The sequence below is a fragment of the Pagrus pagrus genome (assembly GCF_965226575.1).
Source record: "Pagrus pagrus genome assembly, chromosome: 1".
Taxonomy (NCBI): domain Eukaryota; kingdom Metazoa; phylum Chordata; class Actinopteri; order Spariformes; family Sparidae; genus Pagrus; species Pagrus pagrus.
The window spans coordinates 8,111,807-8,132,026 of NC_140185.1; the positions used below are offsets into that span (position 1 = coordinate 8,111,807).

A 20,220-nucleotide genomic window follows, 5' to 3' on the forward strand; every position below is an offset into this window, starting at 1 on the left:
TCAGACAAAAAGAACAACCATAAATTTCTCTTTTCCACTATTTCTCGTTTAATTAATACTGATTTTAAGAAATCGTCCACAGTTCCAACAGACGATCTATGTGAAGACTTTGCAGACCACTTCAGAGGTAAAATCATTGACATTAGATCCACTCTTTTAGAACAGAAGAATGCTGCTTTTAACAGACCTGAACCATCGCTTTTATCTGTGGAGACAATGGAGCATTTTGTCCTGGTTGATGCAGAAACGCTCGGTAGAGTTTTCTCCCGAGCTAACCCAACAACCTGCCTTTTAGACCCAATTCCCACATCACTTTTAAAACAATTTTATGCGTTCTTTGAGTTTGAACTTTTAAATATTGTGAATTGCTCTCTCCAGACGGGTGTCTTCCCCACTGCCTTTAAAACAGCAGTGGTGAAGCCCCTTCTGAAGAAGAGCAATTTGGATCCTGACATTTTTGCCAACTACCGACCTGTGTCCAACCTACCCTTTTTAAGTAAAATTGTAGAAAAACTAGTTTTTATCCAATTAAATGATTTTTTAAAGACCAACAATATTTTAGAACAGTGTCAATCTGGTTTTAGGACGAACCACAGTACCGAGACAGCCCTCGTGAAGATTGTGAATGATCTCAGGTGTAACATGGACTCTCAGAAACTCTCTGTCCTGGTTCTACTGGATCTAAGTGCTGCTTTTGATACAGTAGATCACCACATCTTATTAAACAGACTTAGCCACCTAGTGGGCCTCTCTGGTACTGTTCTTAACTGGTTTTATTCCTACCTCACAGATCGTCACTTTCTTGTAAATATGGATACATGTTCCTCAGGAACACATAAACTTGAATGTGGGGTGCCCCAAGGATCAATTTTAGGTCCAATACTTTTTAATTTATATATGCTACCCCTTGGGGACGTCATCAGGAGGCACGGCATCAATTTTCACAGCTACGCTGATGATACACAGCTTCACATTGCCGTCTCTCCTGATGACTCGGGACCTATTGATTCCCTTTTAAACTGTATTCTTGATATAAAGTCATGGATGGCAGAAAACTTCTTACAGCTCAACCAGGAAAAAACAGAGGTTTTAATTATTGGTCCTGAAGGCAAAAGAGAGAAACTTTTACCAAAATTAAATGCTTTTAAACATTCACAATGCGTAAAAAACTTGGGCGTTCTTTTCGACTCTGAGCTTAATTTTATTCCACACATTAGAAACTCTACAAAGATTGGTTTTTACCATCTCAAAAATATAGTCAGAGTCCGCCCGTTTCTCTCTCTGGCCAGCACAGAGGTGCTAATGCATGCTTTTATCTCCAGCCGATTAGATTACTGTAATGCCCTGCTCTCTGGTCTTCCAAAAAAGAGCCTTTCACACCTTCAACTGCTCCAGAACTCAGCTGCACGTGTGCTGACGAAGACCAGAAAGCGGGCCCACATTACACCCGTTTTAGAATCGCTGCATTGGCTCCCTGTGCGCTTCAGGATCGACTTTAAGGTTCTTTTATTAGTTTTCAAGTGTCTTAACGGCCTTGGCCCTTCTTATCTGTCTGACCTGCTTTTACCGTATCTGCCCTCCCGGACCCTGAGGTCCTCCGGTACTGGTCTTTTATCTGTTCCCAAGGTTAGAACCAAAACCTTTGGTGAAGCCTCATTTTATCATTACGGCCCTCGCTTGTGGAACAGCCTGCCGGAGGGCCTCAGGGCCGCGGAGTCTGTTGATGCTTTTAAACGTAGGCTCAAGACTCATCTTTTTAATCTAGCTTTTAACTGAGCTCCCTTTTATCATTGTTATTTTAGTTTAATTTAACTCATTTTACTCCATTTTATTTATTTTATTTATTTACTTTTAGTATTACTCATTTATTGTCTTTTATTTTCCTCTCAAAAGTTTTATTATTTATTTTTTATTTATGTATTTATTTATATTTTCATGTATCTATTTTAACACTGCATTTATGGGTTTAACATTCATTTATGTTGTTTTAGGACGCTCTTCCATCTCTTTTAATAGTTTATAGGTTCTTAGTTTCCAGCTCCATTGTTCTCCTCATGGGGGCCCTCCACTCCGGGAGCTCTGTCTGGCCTGCCTGCGGGGGTGCCATCCTGGGGATAGTCCGGGCCTGGATAGTCAGGGAGTCCTGCCCCAGGGCTTTATGGCCGTGGTAGGGGCCCCTGGCTGTCTGGGTCGGGATGGTCTCTGTGGCGGCGCCCCCCCTGTGGTCGTGGCCTTGGGGGGCTCTCGGTGGGGATGGCTCCAACAGGTTGGCGTTTCCTCACCTGGTCTATCGGTGCTCAGCCATACTACATTTTATTTTGTATATATGTGTGTGTGTGTGTGTGTGTGTGTGTGTGTGTGTGTGTACGTGTGCGTGAGTGTGTGCGCATGTGTGTGTGTGCGCATATGCGTGTGTATCTGTGTCACATGAATGGGGATGTTATGCGGGGTTTGTTTCATTTTTCTTTTCTTTTAATGTACAGCACTTTGGGCTGCATTTTAACATGTATGAAAGGTGCTATATAAATAAAGTTGATTTGATTTGATTTGATTTGAAATTTGGTGCACACATTCGTGGTCCCAGGAGGATGAACTGTAATAACTTTGAACCCCTCACCTCTCTGTCTTTCTTTCCCTTCCGTCTTGTCCAGCTTTCATTTTGTCCAATATTTTGGTTTATGACCAATTACCTGCAAAACCCATGTCATTCCCATCAGTCTCTGCTTTACTTTCATCTTCTTTCTTCTGTTTAGTGCTCATTAACAAATGTCAGCATGCATTATATTGACTCACATTGGGTCTTGGTGTATTGCTGCAGGTCTCAGGTCTGTGAATATGTATAAAACCCAAGTGGGTCCTCACCAACTGGCTATCAGCTCTGCTGATGTGTTATGTCACAATAATTGCAGGTGAAACTCTTTTTAAACTGAGACAGAGTGTGAAGTGTAAATTGCAGAGAAAAATTACTTCTTTTTTTGAATGCCGCTGCTCATTAATTGATCATTAATCATGCTCCCAGTGTTACATCCGTCACATTTTCTTTGTCTCTCTTGGAATGTTTTTCTTGCACGTCAGGTTTGTGTAGGTTTTACACACAGTCCAAACATTTTGGCCCCATGATTGAAGAGAGAAATATATTACTTTGTTTTTCGAGTAAGTAAGGACATGCATAAAGCAAAGTGGTTCCACTATAAGCTGCGAGAGACAATGAAGCATAAAGTGGTTGCAGCTTGGACAGATGGATGGATGATTACTGCTGAGGAAGGAGGAAATGGGAGAAATCATAAAGTCCAAAATTAGAAAGAAGGATAAAATGATGGGTGATGGGGAGGAGAGGGGGAGGGGGTATCTCTGCATGAGCATCTCCAAGTGTGTGCATCTGTGTGTGTCTGTGTGTGTTTGTGGGAACGAGATGAAGAGAGAGACTGACAGGCAGAACTGTATGAGTTGATTAGTTTCCTGCTCACTTATTAGGATGCAGATTAGCTGCATTGAGAAACATCTGGGAGCTTTTCTTAGTCCCTTCTCCGCTCTCCACTCCTCACCTCCCTTTTCATCTCTTTTCCTCGTTTGCCAAATCCAGCTCTCTACTTTCATCTTTCCACATTTCCTCCTCTCCTTTCTTCTCCTCCCTTGTCCCCCTCCATCTTTCATTTCCTCCCCTCTCACCCTCTCCAGTGTCTGATTTTTATCTCGCCCTCACCTCTCCTCCTGTCCTCACCCTGCCTTCACTCCTCTCTTGTTTCCCTTCGGCAAAGGTCTCGTTTCCTGTCCCCCTGCTTCCTCTCAGCCTCTCTCAGCCTGTCAGTCAAAGCTGTCTTTTATTCCCTCTTTTCATTTCATTCAAATGACAATGAGGAGATTTACATGAAGCCTTTCAGTGTGGCTGTGTCGTCCGGAGGAGGATTTAACTGGAGGCTGTATATTTAGATTAGTGTGAATACTTTTCCGTGTATGCTGCAGCACACAAAGACGACTGAGTGGGAGCTCCTGCGCCCATGTTTGTCAAAAAAGCATCCAGCAGTAGCTTATGTTGACAGTTGAAGTGGTAATGGTTCTGTCTGCAAATTTGACTTCAAGCAAGCCATATAACACAGCATTTTACATATTACAGCCATTTTATCCATCACTTACAGGGAGCAGTAATTCATATTTTTTAGTGTAGCATCTAATCCTTCTTCCAGAAAAATTGTGATGTTTCTACATCATGCCCAAAAACCAAGTAGCTGGACAAGTTTGGGTTTTTTTGCCCTTTTATCATATCAGCTATTCTGGATCCTGACCAAAAACTGAGAAAATTCAATCAGTGCCTGGTGGATTTTCAATAATGTAATCCTGTCAAGTGTAAAGGTGGCCTCTATTCATACCTCTATTATTTTCAGTGTAAATAAAGTAGAAACTTTGCCACCTATTTACCAAAAAAGGCACCCTGTCTTTTCAGTCTTTGATATTTCACATTCAGATTGACTATCAGTCTGCACATCTGTATGTATGTATGTCAGTCCATCCCTTTCATGTGAGAGCGATATCTCAAGAACGCCTACAAACGTTCACTTGGACTTGAAGGACAAACTGATTAGAATATGGTGGCCAAAGGTCACCTGAGGTCATGGTCCCTGTGACCTCACAAACATTGACAACACACACATTTTTGGCCATAACTCAAATATTCATACAATAATTATGATTAAATGTACAAAAATCTTTAATAAGATCAAACGACGAAGTCATGATGTTTGATATCCAAAAGGTCAGAGGTTAAATGCAACGTGACATCATAATATTCTGCTGAAAATGTTCTTCCTATTATTCATAGCTTCATAGCAACTTGCCTGGCGTGCTGAGGCATTTAACCACAAGTTGGTAATTCTAGTTTTTATAAATATTATTTACATTATATTAGAGGTGCAAGTTTCTGAAAAGCACTTTTGATCCTTTGTCACTTCTCAGTACAGACACTTTGAACACACCTTGATTGCCTACTTACTTCCACTGCTTTCTGGTCTGTGGTTTTCCCACCACAGTGTGAGACAAACATATGAATGAAGAGAACAGGTTCTCTCTAAACACTTAGCCTCTGTAATGATGCTAAACTTTTTTCTAATTGATATGACTCATTAACATGGTGGTGGTCACATTGCATTTGCAGTGTTCATCAGGAAAGTGAAACACAGTTGAAGCCTATGCCAGCTGTTCAGGGAAAGTGAGCACGCAACAACATTATAATGATGTTACCCAAAATGAACACTGAGCAGGGAAGGCTCCCTCTGGGATTTGAATCCCCACGGCGGTGCAGAGCCTTGTCTTACCTACACTTCGACCAGACGAGACAATAACCAGTTAAGTATGTCTAATGGGGGCAAATGGGGATATTGTTATAGTTTGCAGTCAAACACTCATGAGGAAACCAGTTTCAAAGGAGACATTTTGTTAAGTGAAAGCTCTTCAGGGAAATGTTATTGCAGAGCTTTCATAATAAAATCCAAATGTTTAAAGCTGCATATGCACAGACACACACACACACACAAACAGTACACGCTGTACATATCATATGGAACAATACAGTGTATTTTGTGATATGGACATGAGCAGGTGGTCCTTTCTGACGTTGTTATTGCTATTTAAAAGCAGATGTCAGCTTGCTGTTGGTGACTGTGTGTATTTGACTGTGTGTAAGGGGGCGGCGTGCATGTCTGTAAGCAACCCTGCAGTCAGCAAAAGCAGCCTGAAGACAATGAGAAGCGATGAGCATCTCAGGGCAAACGCGGCTCAGCTGTCACATTATTGTGTTTGTGTGTCAGTGTGTTTTCCGTGTACAGTGTGTGTCTGCTTAGCTCTCGTCGACTAACTCTTGTACCCACTAGCACTGACTCAGCATGTCACTTTCTCCCGTCAAGGGCTGCTCATCGCATTTTCCTCTTTATGCATGGATGTTTGTGTGCGTATGTTACCTGAGCTGGCCCAACAGCTCAGGAATGAGTTGTGGCGTGTGCATGTTGTTACTATAGCTCTCTATGGTTTCTTTTTATAGCGTTTCAATGGTGGTGCTTTTATAGGTGAGGTTCCTATCACATAAAGGTCTCCTGTAGGGAACCTGTTAGTGTAGGGATCTGAAGTAAAGGCTAACAAGTGCCTTCCTTATGGTTTTCGACCAGCTAGGTGGCTAATGCAGGTGCATGGCTGAAAATCTTTTATGACGTGCATGAACATAAAAAAGCAATATAGTGCTAAAATCAAATTTAAGCATCCACTATTGGATAAAAAAGTAATAACTTTTTAGGGAAAAGGGTTGCAGAATTGTTTGCTTTTAAGTCCACATACAGCAATTAATTTCTGATGAAATGAGCTCTCTGCATTGTGATGATCATATTGCTGTGTTTTTTGTGGTGGGTGAGAATGCATTCAAAGATCATATCTGTTGCAAACTATAGTGGTGACATGGTGCAGTTTTTGTAAATATAAGAAGAACTTCAATTAAGTGTTCAGATTTTCTATCTGTGTATGAAATGTTTGCTGCACATTTGGGACAGTTGAGTACGTATCTTAAAAAAAACAAAAGCTGGAGTCTCCCAAACAATAATGCATGTAGTCATAGCAGGAGTTATGAAGGGCTCCTCAGATATTTTCAGATAATGGTGAGACAACACTGAGCAAGATGTTGTTGATTCCCTACTCTCCCTGTTTGCTCAAATACAGTCAAATATAGGTCAGTAGGAAGTATTTTAAATTCAGGTTATTATTTTGCATTTTCCTTCAATTCCTTGAAAGCACATAACAGTTTTAGTAGGTTTATTTACTGAACGATTTCAAGCCTTTGCCTGAGATTCATTAGAAAGTCAGATGAAATTATTGCTTGTGCATGTGAAGGCATGCTTAAAATTACAGCTTGCAACTCATTAATATTTAATGTCAACACCTCAGATGTCAGTACATTTATTTCAAAGCCGGTATGCTTTGACAAGAAGGTAGTGTTGTTCTAATTTCTATGTTTTTAATACAGCACTATTCATCTGAGGACGCTAGGACACACATGAATGAATGAGTTCAAGGAAGTACATTTATAGGCACCCCTGTCCCCACATTTCTTGAAACATTTGTACGGCACACCTGCCATTTAGTAGCCACGGATTAAAAGCACCGAGGCCCCCCTCAGTAGTGGCAGAATGCTGTATGATGCATTGTCATCCAACGCCAGCAGTGCGCCACCTTAGTTAAATCTGAATTACAACTAACTGGCAGCTGTCGTCAAGCTGTCACTGTAAACTCAACAAGGCCTGACATATTGATCAGCAAAGTATGTCTGATCGCAGAACTTTGCTTTTGGTTATCCAAACAGAGAGCTGTAAAACTCTTAGGCCAGATAACTATTTCAGACAGGGTCCTGCGCAAAATAATCCACCACGTTTTTAAAATCCAGAGCTCTGGGGCACCCTGGTAGCCCACTTGGTATATCACATACCATGTATCAAAGCTGAGTCCTTCCTGCAGTGTCCTGGGTTCAAATGCTGCCTCGGTCATTTGCTGCTCTCCTTTTGGGATGTTACTTTCTTCACAGGAGACATGCACTCTGTCAGCAGGGTTTTATGTGATCAAGAATCCTAGTGTAGTCTATGCTGAATGTACAGTATATAATTATCTCCTGGAAGGGTCTGTGTCTTTCTTAAGATACTAAACCTTTTTCACCTACCAACTGTTGTTTTAAAAAAGTAAAGTATAGTATAACTCCAGTTTTACCCTTGAACTAAATCTTTAATCTTAATAAATTAAGTGTACACTTTAAGTATACGGGCATTCAGTGCCAGCGCAGCCAGAATTCATTACTTTTACAAGTTCATGTCATGGATTTTCTTGAAGAAATTATTGTAAAACCTTCTATAAAATTCAAGGGCCCTTCCAAAATATATGATCTAGCTATACTTCAAATACTTATTAGATAATAATATTTTTTGCACTTTGGCCATCTGAGCTAAATGTCATCCTCTTTGCAGTCTATATGCTTTCCCATTTGTGTTGCAACATTTTGTGTACATGATTTATTTTTTTCTCATCTTTCCATGATCGAGCTTTGCTTACTTTTCTCCCTTTCACAATCTCAGTCACAGATATGTTCAGTACCACACTTAGAAACACACTGGGCCGAACCAACACACACACACACACACACACACACACAAACAAACACACATACACACACACACACACTCTCTAACACACACTGCTTGCTGGCTGGCTCTTTGTCACAATCATGAAAACACACAGACATACCCATACAGACTACACATACCAGTTCATCCTCCACCTGATTAGGTTAGTCCTGTGAAGGAGCTGCCATCAGTCTTAATGTTACTCTAGAAAATAGGCTAACCTTTGTAGGCTGTACTGCGTGTGTGTGCGCGTGAGAGAGAGAGAGAGAGACTGTTGCATTGCCAAGAGATGAAATGTGTTCCTCACAGGATGTGAGAGAGCTATTCCAGGGATCTTGTTTTGGCCATGGAGGAGCTGTTATGTACTTGTTACATGTCAACCAAGGATTAAAGTATGGAGAACAAGGCGGCCTCACAAAAGAAGCACCAGATTTGAGCTTCCTCTCTCTCATAAGTGTGGTGACTCGCCTGCACAGACAGAAACACGAATACCCACCCTGACACAGACTCATCCACTTCCTGGAGCGACGGCGTGCCCATTGAGTTGTGAAGGACTTCTGCATTCATGCATTCTGTCTATCATTTTCCTCTCTCTGTCTCTTTATGCATCATTGAATTCTTGTCATGAAGTTCTTAATGTAGCATGTGTGTGTCCCTGCTCACTGATTAATTTTACTTTTTTTTTTTCCATTTCCTTACATACCTTGAGTGGATGTGTAAAGACCTCCAATTAAAAGAGCCTCATCTTTGGTTTTGACTTCATTGGGTTTTTCACATTTGACAGGAAATCAAAAGGAGAAAAAGAGTATGGCATGAGGCAAGGGCGCTCTGACAGTGTTTTTTCTAAGTGTGATTTAGCTTTATTACATCTCCACTGGGAAATTAAAATGTCACGAAAATGACACAGGCTTTTTGTGTTCCATCACAAACCAAAGACCGCCACGCACATCAATTGCTCTCAAATGTGTCCATTTAAATTTACAGGAAACACCTCGTCTCACTCGTTTCCCAATAAGAGACTATCCTGACAATCAACTTCTGACATACAGTATATTTGTATTCAAGCTGCTTGGCATTGTTTGTTCCTTTTGGTCCTTTCATTTGCCGTCATCTTTGTCTTTCCTGTGGCGTTTTGTGATTTGAGGATACATTTAAATGTTTGCTGCCAGATTAACACCAACAATGACAAGTTTGTGTCACAGTTTGTGCTTTAGCCCAAATAGATGCAGAGACTCCTCTGGGAAGAGCATTTTTACAAACTTCCAGTTTTTTCTTAACTGACCCGTTAACCACACAGGCATAGGGATCTCTCTCAGGATGATGTTATGTATAAAAGTTTTTACTTTGCATGATATTGGATCGTTGAACAATGAATTAATCTATCGATCCAGATTGAGGGATCATTACAACCATAGTACAAGGTGTGAGTCACTTGCATGTCACTTGCGCGCGCGTGTGTGTGTGTGTGTGTGTGTGTGTGTGTGTGTGTGTGTGTGTGTGTGTGTGTGTGTGTGTGTGTGTGTGTGTGTGTGTGTGTGTGTGTTGATGGGCAGTGTAATTACGTGCATGGCTGTGTCTGACCACTTTGGTGCATTAGGCCGGACTTCCACTGACTCTCATAAAGGCTTTGATCTTTTCAGAGCCAAATAACCTCATGATTATTTTGTTTTTAGTTAATTCAGCATTATTCAACTTCACTCAACTTATTTATAGCCTGAAACAACCTTGAGCTTTGACAGGTAAGGGAAGTCATCTAAGGGGTTCCAGATTTCTGTCCCTCATATGTTACCAACAAATATATAAAGACGTTATTGAAGTTGTTACAGTCTCATTAAATGATGAATGGTGTGTGTGGTCACTGCAGGCTTGCCATTTAAATGACAACAAAACAACAGCCTTGATGAGAGATTAAAGTGTTTTTTCCTGCTAAAAGTTGATTTTTGACTGAAGCCTGATTAACAAGGACGCTAACTAGCAGCTGATATGCAGTGTGGTCAGTCGGGGTCAAGGAACACATGTTTGTCTTTGATGGGTGCTCCATCTGAAAACCGCTTCAGGCATATACTTAATAAGCCTGTGAACTTCAAAGCAGCAAATTTTACTCTGCCACATGTACGCCATTTCCTTTTAAATCAAAGTTTTTACCAAAAATCTTGTCACTGCTTGTTGTTTATTTACAAGAAAGGATTGCAGAAGGGTTACCACATGGAGGGATCTGAGTACAAGAAAATGGTGCAATGCAGTCCTCAACCCTGGACCACTTTTCTATTTGCTTACAACATCGGCATAATTACTCAGCTAAAAGCTAACCGCAGTATTCCAACATGCTGATGTTCACAATCATAGTTTAGCCTGTGTTCTAATCATCAATAAACATAAAGCAGAGCTGGGGCTGATGGGAATTTCAGTGATTATACAGATATCAGGCCAAAGGTCAGCTGTTGGCTAATGTCGGTGCCATCGTTGAGCTTCTGTGACTCTAGTTGTTGTGGTGGGTCCTGCACCATCAGCAGCAGCTGAGCCAGTCAGTGATAGAAATCACTGATTGGCTGTTCAGCAAAGTGAATTAGTGCATGACAGGTGAAATGGAAAAAGAAAGGGATAGCCCCTTGAGCCTTTCACTGTAATATCCATGATTTCACCCATTTAGTGTGGTTTGTCCTTTTTTTTTCCAACTCCGCCAGTGCCATTTGCAACTTTTTATGAGACATATTCTCAATTAGAAGTTGCTGTATTGGCAATATTTGTCTGAAAATCCAATCACTGCTTGATTGATTGATCGCCACCTGATGGTATGGAGTTGTTTCCTCTCCGCAGGTGCAGAACATACAAGCTAATTGGCTATTGGCTGTAGTCTTTGCAGTGTGTTCAAGTGCAGCTTTTTGTTTGAGGCATAGGTGACGCAACAGTCTGCCTTCACTGGGGCCAACTCCCAAAATATTGAATACGTTTTTTGTTTTTTTTACCTGATAATGGGGCACGATGAAAAGTGAGGATCACCAAAGTTAATGCAATTCATCCTGAAGGGCAACATGAATTTCTGTTTTATGTCAGTCAGTGTTGTCTTTCAAAACTATGAATGTAAACCTTGTGTTGGCACTAAAGAAACAGGGTTAGGGTTAGGGCAGATTTCACCGTCCTAAATCCTCACCAGTGGTGGATGGAGTACCGAAAATCTGTACTCAAGCACAAGTAAAGTTACATTACTGAAATATTACTCAATTACAATTGAAAGAAATACTGGTAGTAAAATAATTATTCAGTTAAAAGTACAAATTATTCTTCTCAAACACTTCTCAGAGTATTAGTTGCTTTTTAAATGTTGATGTTTAATGCATTATCAATAGCAGGCATTATATCAATTAAATCTTCAGTCTGAATTACTCCTGCTCGTTCTGATCAGTGGTCATGGTCACCTCTACAAACCTGTGCCTGCTGCAGTGTTAGTATTTTTTGTCCGAATGTCAGACTTTTCATTGGCCCATTTGTGATCAGATTGGCTACAAAAATGTAGATGAATCGTTTGGATATTAATTCACTTTTTAAAAGTAACTAAGTAGATTACATGCATACTTAAGTGCAACTTAAATTACAGAAAGAATAAAAGTACAAGCACCCTGGAAAATGACTTAACTACAGTAACTTGAGTAGTTGTAGGCAGTTACTTCCACCCCTGATCCTTACAGTAATTTCCATTTCCCATTGTGAAGTTTGAAAGCTCATAGTGACACTGAAGGTTGATTGTTGTACATATCCTTCACAATGGCACAACATACATGGAGTTGAAGATTGGTGTGAGGTGAATAGCTCGCTCCTTTCACAAAGATAAAAATATATATATACATTTGTGTGAAAAATGAAAACAGTGGGTTGAGTGTTGACACAAGTGTCTCTCAGAGATGTTGTGAATCGACACATTTGTAGAAACAGAAGCACATTTGTTCTGCGAGACAACACGGCAGAAGTGCTTCTGTCAACACTGCTGTGGTGAATAGCCCTTTAGACCCCACTGTATTCAAGCCTTTCTTAATAGTTATCATTCATTCATGCTTAATGGTTGACTGCTAGAAATGTTCTTTTCAGTGAAAAGGAATGAATAAAGGAACCTTGGTGCTTAATTGTGTGTTCGTGTATGTTTTCATGCTTCCATGTGAAAGGATGGATTGTGAGTGAATAAATGGATGAATGGAGTACATGTAAAAGGGAACCTTCCACAGTTTGTTACGCATATCAGATTTACTTCTGCATTCAGGGTCAGCTGTCATCTGCCATTGTTCCACATAAAAAAAACCCATTTCAAAGAAAATCCTTATTAAATTTAATCCTTAATTACAGCCCTCACTTTTCCTCAGATGGGTTATCGAGGCTATGTGTACAGTAAGTGTTTATGATTAACATGATTGTGGGTGATTTAGTGATGAACAATCCAGCACAAAGGCTTCATCCGCCCACTGTCTATACAGTGTGACTGAGCCAGGGGCACTGTGATGTTCCCTTTGAATAGGTGCATTGAGTTTGGCTGCTGTGTAGTGCAGCACTGGGTGCAGACCTTATTAACAGAGTATTGGGCTTCAGTGTGACTCCATCAGGCAAATCAAGGCAACCTAGACCCAGGACCCGATTAGTATGCTAATAAAGTCTCCTCTAATGACTGATTAGCAATTCAGCTGATTTTGTTCCTCGCTCTGCTTGTACACACAAATAAGTGAAACGCTTTCTTAGCATGCACGTATACACGCACACGCCGTGCTAATAGTTTGCACATTTATTTTTTATGTTTCTCATTGCTGGCAATTTATTTATGAGTCTCCCTCCCTCCCCTCTTTGGTTGTTGTTTGTCTTGTCCAGGCTCACCTGGCATACAGAAAGGATGATTAAATTGTTTGAAATATAATGTGAATGTGCGGAGCGCTTAAGCACAGTCATTATGGATGAGATTGTTTCTTGTTTGTCCATCTGTTTGTTCTGACTGTCAGCAACAGAAAAGTTTATTCTCTGTGGGAGTTTGACCTGCTTGTTGTTTGAAACACGGGGATTCACTCGCCCTCAGTGCACATCAACAGCACCATCACAGATGACACCTGCTCCACAGCAGAGTGTGTTATTGCGTTGGACATGTAACACATGGTGAGCAACATGTCTAACCCTTTTCCATCTGTGTCTTCCTCAGTGCTCAGCGGCCTCTGCTCCAATGACTGTCCGGAAGATGTCAAGGTAAGAAATCTGTCTTCACTTGTCCCCTTTCCTAATGACAGCATTAATGAAAGTATTGTGTCATAAAATTGTTTCTTATCTCTCTGACCACTGACTGCTGTGTCCAGGTGTATCTGTCTGTGTGCACTATCTGTCCCCATTTCACGTATCTTAATCTCCCTTAAGAGCCTTGTACTCAGCACTTTTTCAGCAGGAAGAGAGAGATGAGCTTGAATATCCTCATTTCTGGCTGAACTTCTCCTCTATGGGGAGGAAAAACTTTATATTCAGGAAATTAAGGAAATGGATTTGAATTGGTGATGTGTTTTTGAGCTCTGAGGCAGTATAGCCTCCTCTTTCTATGTAAAGCACCTTTCTTTTAGTGCAGCCTGAAAAACATTACAAAACATTTCAATTTTTATGTGATAGAATATCACCCGATTTCCACCTGTTAGTATCCTCTTTGTCTTTATTGTCAGTAGCGCATGCTTTGACTGTACAGTATCTCATATGTTCCAATGAGAAAAATAAGTGTAAGAGTTTTTGAACACCAGAGCAAATTAATGCCAGGCGTGCCTTTTCCAACTCCCACACTTGATGGGTGTGGGGTTCATTGATTGTTGTTGTTCAGGGTCACTTTGAATGAGATTGTCTCTGCTAAAAGAGAGTTGTGCTAATTCATTTTTTGAATAACATGTATCTGTTCATAGTTGACCTTCTGCTCACATTTTGTGAATTTTCTAACATATCCAAGGCTTCATGTCTGAGCTGGTGCGATGAGGCCAGACAGCTCTTATCAGGTCGATACATGAAAACGTCCGCAAGGTTAAGTTCTGCCTTTCACATTGGTCCCAGTTTGACCTTCAGCTGCAGTTGTGGCTCTAGTTTCATTACCAAAAGTTTGGAAAAGAGAATTGCATCAATGCATACTTACAGGAAGCAGATACCACAATATACAAACTTGGAGCAGGCAAATACAAAAAAAGAACACATTAACAGAGGTATGCACAGCAGAAATTGTTTTATCCTCCGTATCAACAATCACTTAGTAGAAACAGTAGAAATATGACACAGTTGATAAGACAGGATATTGTGGCACAAGGGGACATTGGGGATTTTTCAGTTTATTTTCAAAGGAGCTTGAGCACAGTGGCTTCATTGAAACGAAGAAGGGAGCTACATGTTCAAATCAGTGCAAATGTTGCTTAAGACACGTTCCAATGCAATCTACTATAAGATCCTTCTTCAGGGTAAAGAACTCAGAGTTTAAATTAGCTAAGCAGTAAACAATGCTCTACTCCTTTACATTAACTGATTGATGTAGCTACTAGTTACATTACAGAATAATACAGACAGCAGATACCAGGGGCCAGCTCACTCAAATGGGACAACCTCCAACCCTGGTCAGGAGGAGCTGATGTACATTGACCCACAGAAATTGACCCACAACATTTGACTTGCATCATCGAGGCTGTCTGAATGGGGTATAATGTTGCAATTATACTCAGAACTCAAAAAAAAGAAAAGACCTTTGATATGGAAAGTGCAATGGAGTCCGTCGCTGACAGGTTGGGAATGAAACTCAAAAACTTTCTTACAAATTGGAGCTTTTGAACTACAAGTGCACTTTTAAAGTTGAATGAAGCCATCAGTTTATGGAGCATTTAGCTTTAAGCTCTCAGAGAGCTAATGTCTGAGGATCATGTGTAGGTGGACAGAGAAATGAGACATAAATACAGCAGCCGAGCATCACTCCTTATACAACCTCTCACCGGTGGAAGGCCCTTTGCAAAACACATTAGCTCTGACATCAACAGGAGGCTGCCGGTGTTGGAGTTGTTGTGGTTTTCTGTCTGTCTACTCTTCTACCCGCTTGTTGTCTAACTGAAAGGTATGATGAATGCTGTAGATGAGTGGAGCTTGCGGCTGTTTCTCCTCCTCTCCCCTCTCATCCATCACCCCCTCTATCTTTTCATTTCACTCTGCCGCTCCTCTTCTTCTTAGTCATACCTCTCTTCCTCTGTCTTTCTTTGAGCCCACTAATCTGCTCCTCTGTGCTTCCTCATCTCTCTCTCCCTCCTTCTCTCTTTCTCTCTCTCCTTTTTTGACCTCATTTTTATTCCTTCCTCACCCGACTGCTCAGTGTCACAGCATATAGGGCCAAGTCTCCGTTTGCATGTGTAACAGGCCTCGTGATTAGCTGATGTAAAGCGAAGGATGGCGCGACAGATCTCTTCATTAGTCGTCATCCTTTCATAATGAAGAGATAAGACAACCCCTGTGTATCCACCCACACAGGCGCACAAACACGCAGCCGTCACACTCATTTATGCTCAGTCAGATTCCAGCCAGCTAGGTCAGACATTTGCCAGGTCACCTAGTGAAAAAATGAAACTAAAACACTGCTCAAGGTCACTGTGCTGACAAAATGCCTGTCTGTCTTTCTGCCCACTCTCTCTTGTTTCGTGTCTTTTTTCTTTTCCACCCCTCCCTGCTTGTTTCTCCCTGTCCTCTTCCACCCTGACAGACAGCTGATGTGAAAACATACTTGCAAAATGTCAAAATATGTCTGTCTTTTTATTTGTGTTTGTATGTGTTTTTGCAGCCTTTTGGTGTTAACCAGCCAGGTCCCTATGTAATGTACACCACAGTGGACTCCAACGGCTACCTGAAAAATGCCTCAGGTAAGTACTTTTTCTTTTTTCTAATAAATGTCTTACCACGGTAGCTTTCACATCTTATGCTAAACAGCCCGCCTCAGCGACAGAGAATAGCCAGAGAGGGATTTATTTTCCTGAAAATGTCACTGCCTGAGCTCTTAGACATCCATGTCAGATTTATTAATAACTTAACCTCCTAACAATGACAGCTGTCCTTAGTCTGGCTGAACCCCACGGGGTGTGTTTTGGAGGATTTTAAGAAAAGATTGAATGAGAGTAGGAGGCACGTATTGATTTTGTTTTCTAGCTTTATTTATTTTTTTAATAAATGATAAAATAGCCTCTGTGCCTTAAAGATGAAAGCTGAGGCTGAAAGGGCCGTTAAAGAAAAGGCTAAATCATGGTCCTCCCAAAGACTACTGTTACTTTAGGGAGAATTAGCTAAGCTTGCAAGGATAAGTGTGCTTAGTTCACATTATTCTATCTGCATTTGAAAGTAAATTTGGGACTTGTTAGATCATTTTATTTTCCTATGACTTCAAATACAGGTCTCACTCAAATTTGTATTTTGTAAAATGCTGTATTATATCTTAATATTAGATTGTAACAGGAAAATTAATATTCAGCTGTTGCATGCCAGGATTCATTTTTTACAGTTTTCCAGCACTATCAATCAAATATTTAGCCTGGAGTTACTGCGGTGGAACTGTCTGTGGGATACAGCTTTCTCATAGTTGCTGCAAGGCTATTGCGGAAATATACTGTGAAAGCTTGCAAAGCACTAGGGGTCTTTTTTCCTGTGAAGTTTCTTCCACAGTGAAGCATCATTCAACAAGCTGTAGCTTCTTCATTTCTTCCTCTCACTTCAGTCCAGGGTACTTGTCTTTCTGGGAAGAATCAGAATTGTGTTTTTGTTACAGTTTGAAAAGCCACATAAGAGTTGAGCACGTTTATGGTTTTGTTTTGGAGAGCTGAATCACCTGCAGTTCTCTTTGTATTTGTTACTTCTTTTAACAAACTTCTCAAAAGATGATGGTGATTATGCATGGAACTAGTTAGGACAGGATCAAGAATAGAGCTTCAACTAATGAATATTTGTATTATCAATTAATCTGAGGATTACTTTTGCAATTAATCGTTTAGCCTACAAACAAATTAAAAATTGTGAAAAATGCTCATCACAATTTCCCAGAGCCCAAAGTAACATCTTCAAGTTGCTCCTTTTATCCAACCAACAGTGTATAACCCATTGGGTCATTGGGTCTCCACTATGCAGAGGTGGCAAAAGTACACACATTTTTTACTCAAGTAGAAGTACAAATACTTGTGTAAAAAAAAAGACTGGTAAAAGTAGAAGTACTGATTCAACTTCAAGTTATAAGTTATGTTATTCAAGTTATAAAGTTCAGGCTCTGAAATGTACTCAAAGTATAAAAGTAAAAAGTAGCTCACGTCATATTAATGCATTTCAAAGACTATTAATTTGTCCGAGCCTAAACACACCACAAAGATAGTTGCTTGTTGAGTTTCATTCCCAGACCGTCAAATAGCGACATTTTGGGTTGGTAAAGTGTCCCGAGCCAGCAAAAATGAAGAAGGGCTGGAAGAAGAATGGAGGGCTGCGGGGTCTCTGCAGATACAAGACACTAAGACACCAATTCTACCCATGCCAGTCTCCCTCTTGGTCTGTTTCCGTCTTGTTACATCTTTTACGTTGTTTCGTCTCGCTATGTCTGTCGTGCATTATATGCACTGATAGGTTGAAATTGCTCTTGTGATGTTGGGAAGGCTGTGTGCAATGATAAAAAATAAAAGTAATCGATCATTTCAAATGCATTAAAACTAAAGTGATAGCCTGTTTTGAAAATGAAAGGAGTGGAAAGTACAGATATTTGTGATTAAATGTAGGAACGAAAAGTAAAAAGTTGTCACAAAAATGAATATTCAAGTAAAATAAAGATACCTGAAAAATCTAATGAGCAAATTCCAAGAGACATGAATGGGCAGCACATCTCAAATTTCCAAGTCCAGGGGGACAAAAAACTCACACTTCACTTGTTTATTTGACTCACATCATAATAGAGAAATAGAGAAATAGAGAAAATCTACTTAAGTACAGCAACAAAGTATTTGTGCTCCATTACATCCCACCTCTGCCAGTATACGAAATGTCAGAACCATTGGGCTGATTAACACTACCCTTTCCTACCACTTCAGACTAATAAGAATAGAAAGATTCATAAGTAGAGAGATAGATGCATCGAAGGATGAGACAAGACATTGAGGACAGCAGTGCTGTGCCGTATTAGCTGCAGTTAACCTAGTTGATGTTACATTGTGGGAAGGACGCAGAGCTGGATGAGGACAAGATGCCCTGACAGCCTGGGGTCAGGGATATATATAGTCTGTGTGTGCATGTGTGTGTGTGTGTGCGCTCCTGTGCAGCACAATCCCACTATGTCAGATTCCATTGTTTCATTTATCTTTTGGCACAGTTGGAATATATACGTATTTAAAGATTGAGTAGACAGATCACAGTCCAGCATCATTATTATTTCACCAGCATTAGACAGCTATAAGCTTCTGGCTACAAAACCGTGTTAAAACTAATCTTCCAAAGGCTGCAGAGTTTTCAATTAGGTCTTCTGTGTCCAAGCCCAAAAACTCTGAGTGGACAAAATATTAAGACTAGCCATCCTGTACTTAGTTGTCTTAAAGCGTGATGAAAACCCCACAGTTTCATTCTCTCTCCACACACTCCACCGGTTTAAAATATGCAGTTACACGGGCGTAGAGAGAAATGGTGAAAGCATGGGTGAGAGGGGGTGAGGGGAGGAAGCCTATCACCACCTGCACCCATGCCCACTGCAGAGAAGATGGAGAGTGATATAGAATCCCACTAAATGTGGAGGCGGTGAGTTTTAAAATCATTCTGAAGGCAGATAGTGAAAAAGACTCAGTGATGCTCATCTTTTTTTTATCTTCAGTCTGAACTACAGTAAAATAAACTGAAACATCTGTGGCATGTAGGGAAATAGTTTACATTTGTAAAGATGCACTTTACCACTTCTGATCCTTTCAAGGCTTTGCAGTCCTACACAGCCAAAAGTATTTGGACACTCAAACATAACACTTACTGCAAAACCATAGGCAAATATGCAGCTTCCACTCTTCTGGGGAGGCTTTGAACAAGAATTTTTAACCTGGATACAGGAATTTGCTCCAATTTACCCAGTATAGGGTGGCCGGCTCACAGTCGGCATTTCAAATAATCCCAAAGGTGTTGAATGTGGCTGAGGTCAGGGCTCTGTGCAGACCAGTTAAGCTCTTGCACACCAAACTGGGAAAATCAATTTTTATACACCTTTGGTGAGTTTCAGCTCATTATTTAGCTGTCCAGCCCTCAACTTTACTGTTTTGGTTGACTTTCACAGCTGTTATTGTCATTTTTGGCAATAAAGCTCGAAAAGCCCACTGTACACTACCTGCTCAGCATCAAACAGCTGACAGACTCTGTTAGTGACTAGCTGGTGGACACAGTGGAGCATTAAGCAGAATAAAGAGCCAGATATTTCCCTCAGGAGTTGGTTGAACCAAACACAAAGCTAAAAGAGAATAAATGTTAGACTGAACAATCCCAGACTGAAGTGTACAAAAGTATGGAGACTGGGGTATCCACATACTTTTGATTGTTGTGTAAGTTGGAGAAATATGGTGTAATTTGAAGGGCAAGATAATTTGTCTACACTTACAAATTTACTGTTAGATGTGTTATCATTTAAAGAAGTCTTTCTTACTCTATGAGTAATGTCACAACTGGAAAATGAATGATATCCAGCATTTACCTTCTGCAATTCAGCAACTGAATCACTTTTGTTCTGCCAGATATGGCCTGTACATGTGGTGTCTGCACATGGCAGGGCTGGGCAACAATACATCCAGACAATCAGTGTAGTTAATGATAGTTAATATTATGTTTGTCAACCCCAAACATTTTCATTAAAAGTGGATTTGGGAATCTGGATATCATATTACTAGCATTTGGTAAAACCAATTTTTGTCACAAAAATAGATGCTCCCAGGCACTCAGAGAGGTGAAATGAAGCAGGAAGGGGCAAACTAGTGGTGTTGAAGACTTATACCATTTAACCGTGAAGCCTCTGGGTTCAATTCCCACTGGAAGGTTCAGAGCAGGTCTTCCACTCACACATACAAGATTTTTA

The 20,220-nt window shown here is 40.5% G+C and overlaps 1 protein-coding gene across 1 annotated transcript in view; it reads left to right on the forward strand.

The window, feature by feature from the left end:
* The window catches only part of itfg1 (integrin alpha FG-GAP repeat containing 1), a 154,256-nt gene that overhangs the window by 103,340 nt on the left and 30,696 nt on the right, over window positions 1-20,220 (forward strand). The window contains exons 13-14 of the mRNA XM_084342494.1: window positions 13,315-13,358; window positions 15,943-16,021. Of these exons, the coding sequence (XP_084198620.1) occupies window positions 13,315-13,358; window positions 15,943-16,021 (123 nt within the window). The remainder of the gene's footprint in view (window positions 1-13,314; window positions 13,359-15,942; window positions 16,022-20,220) is intronic.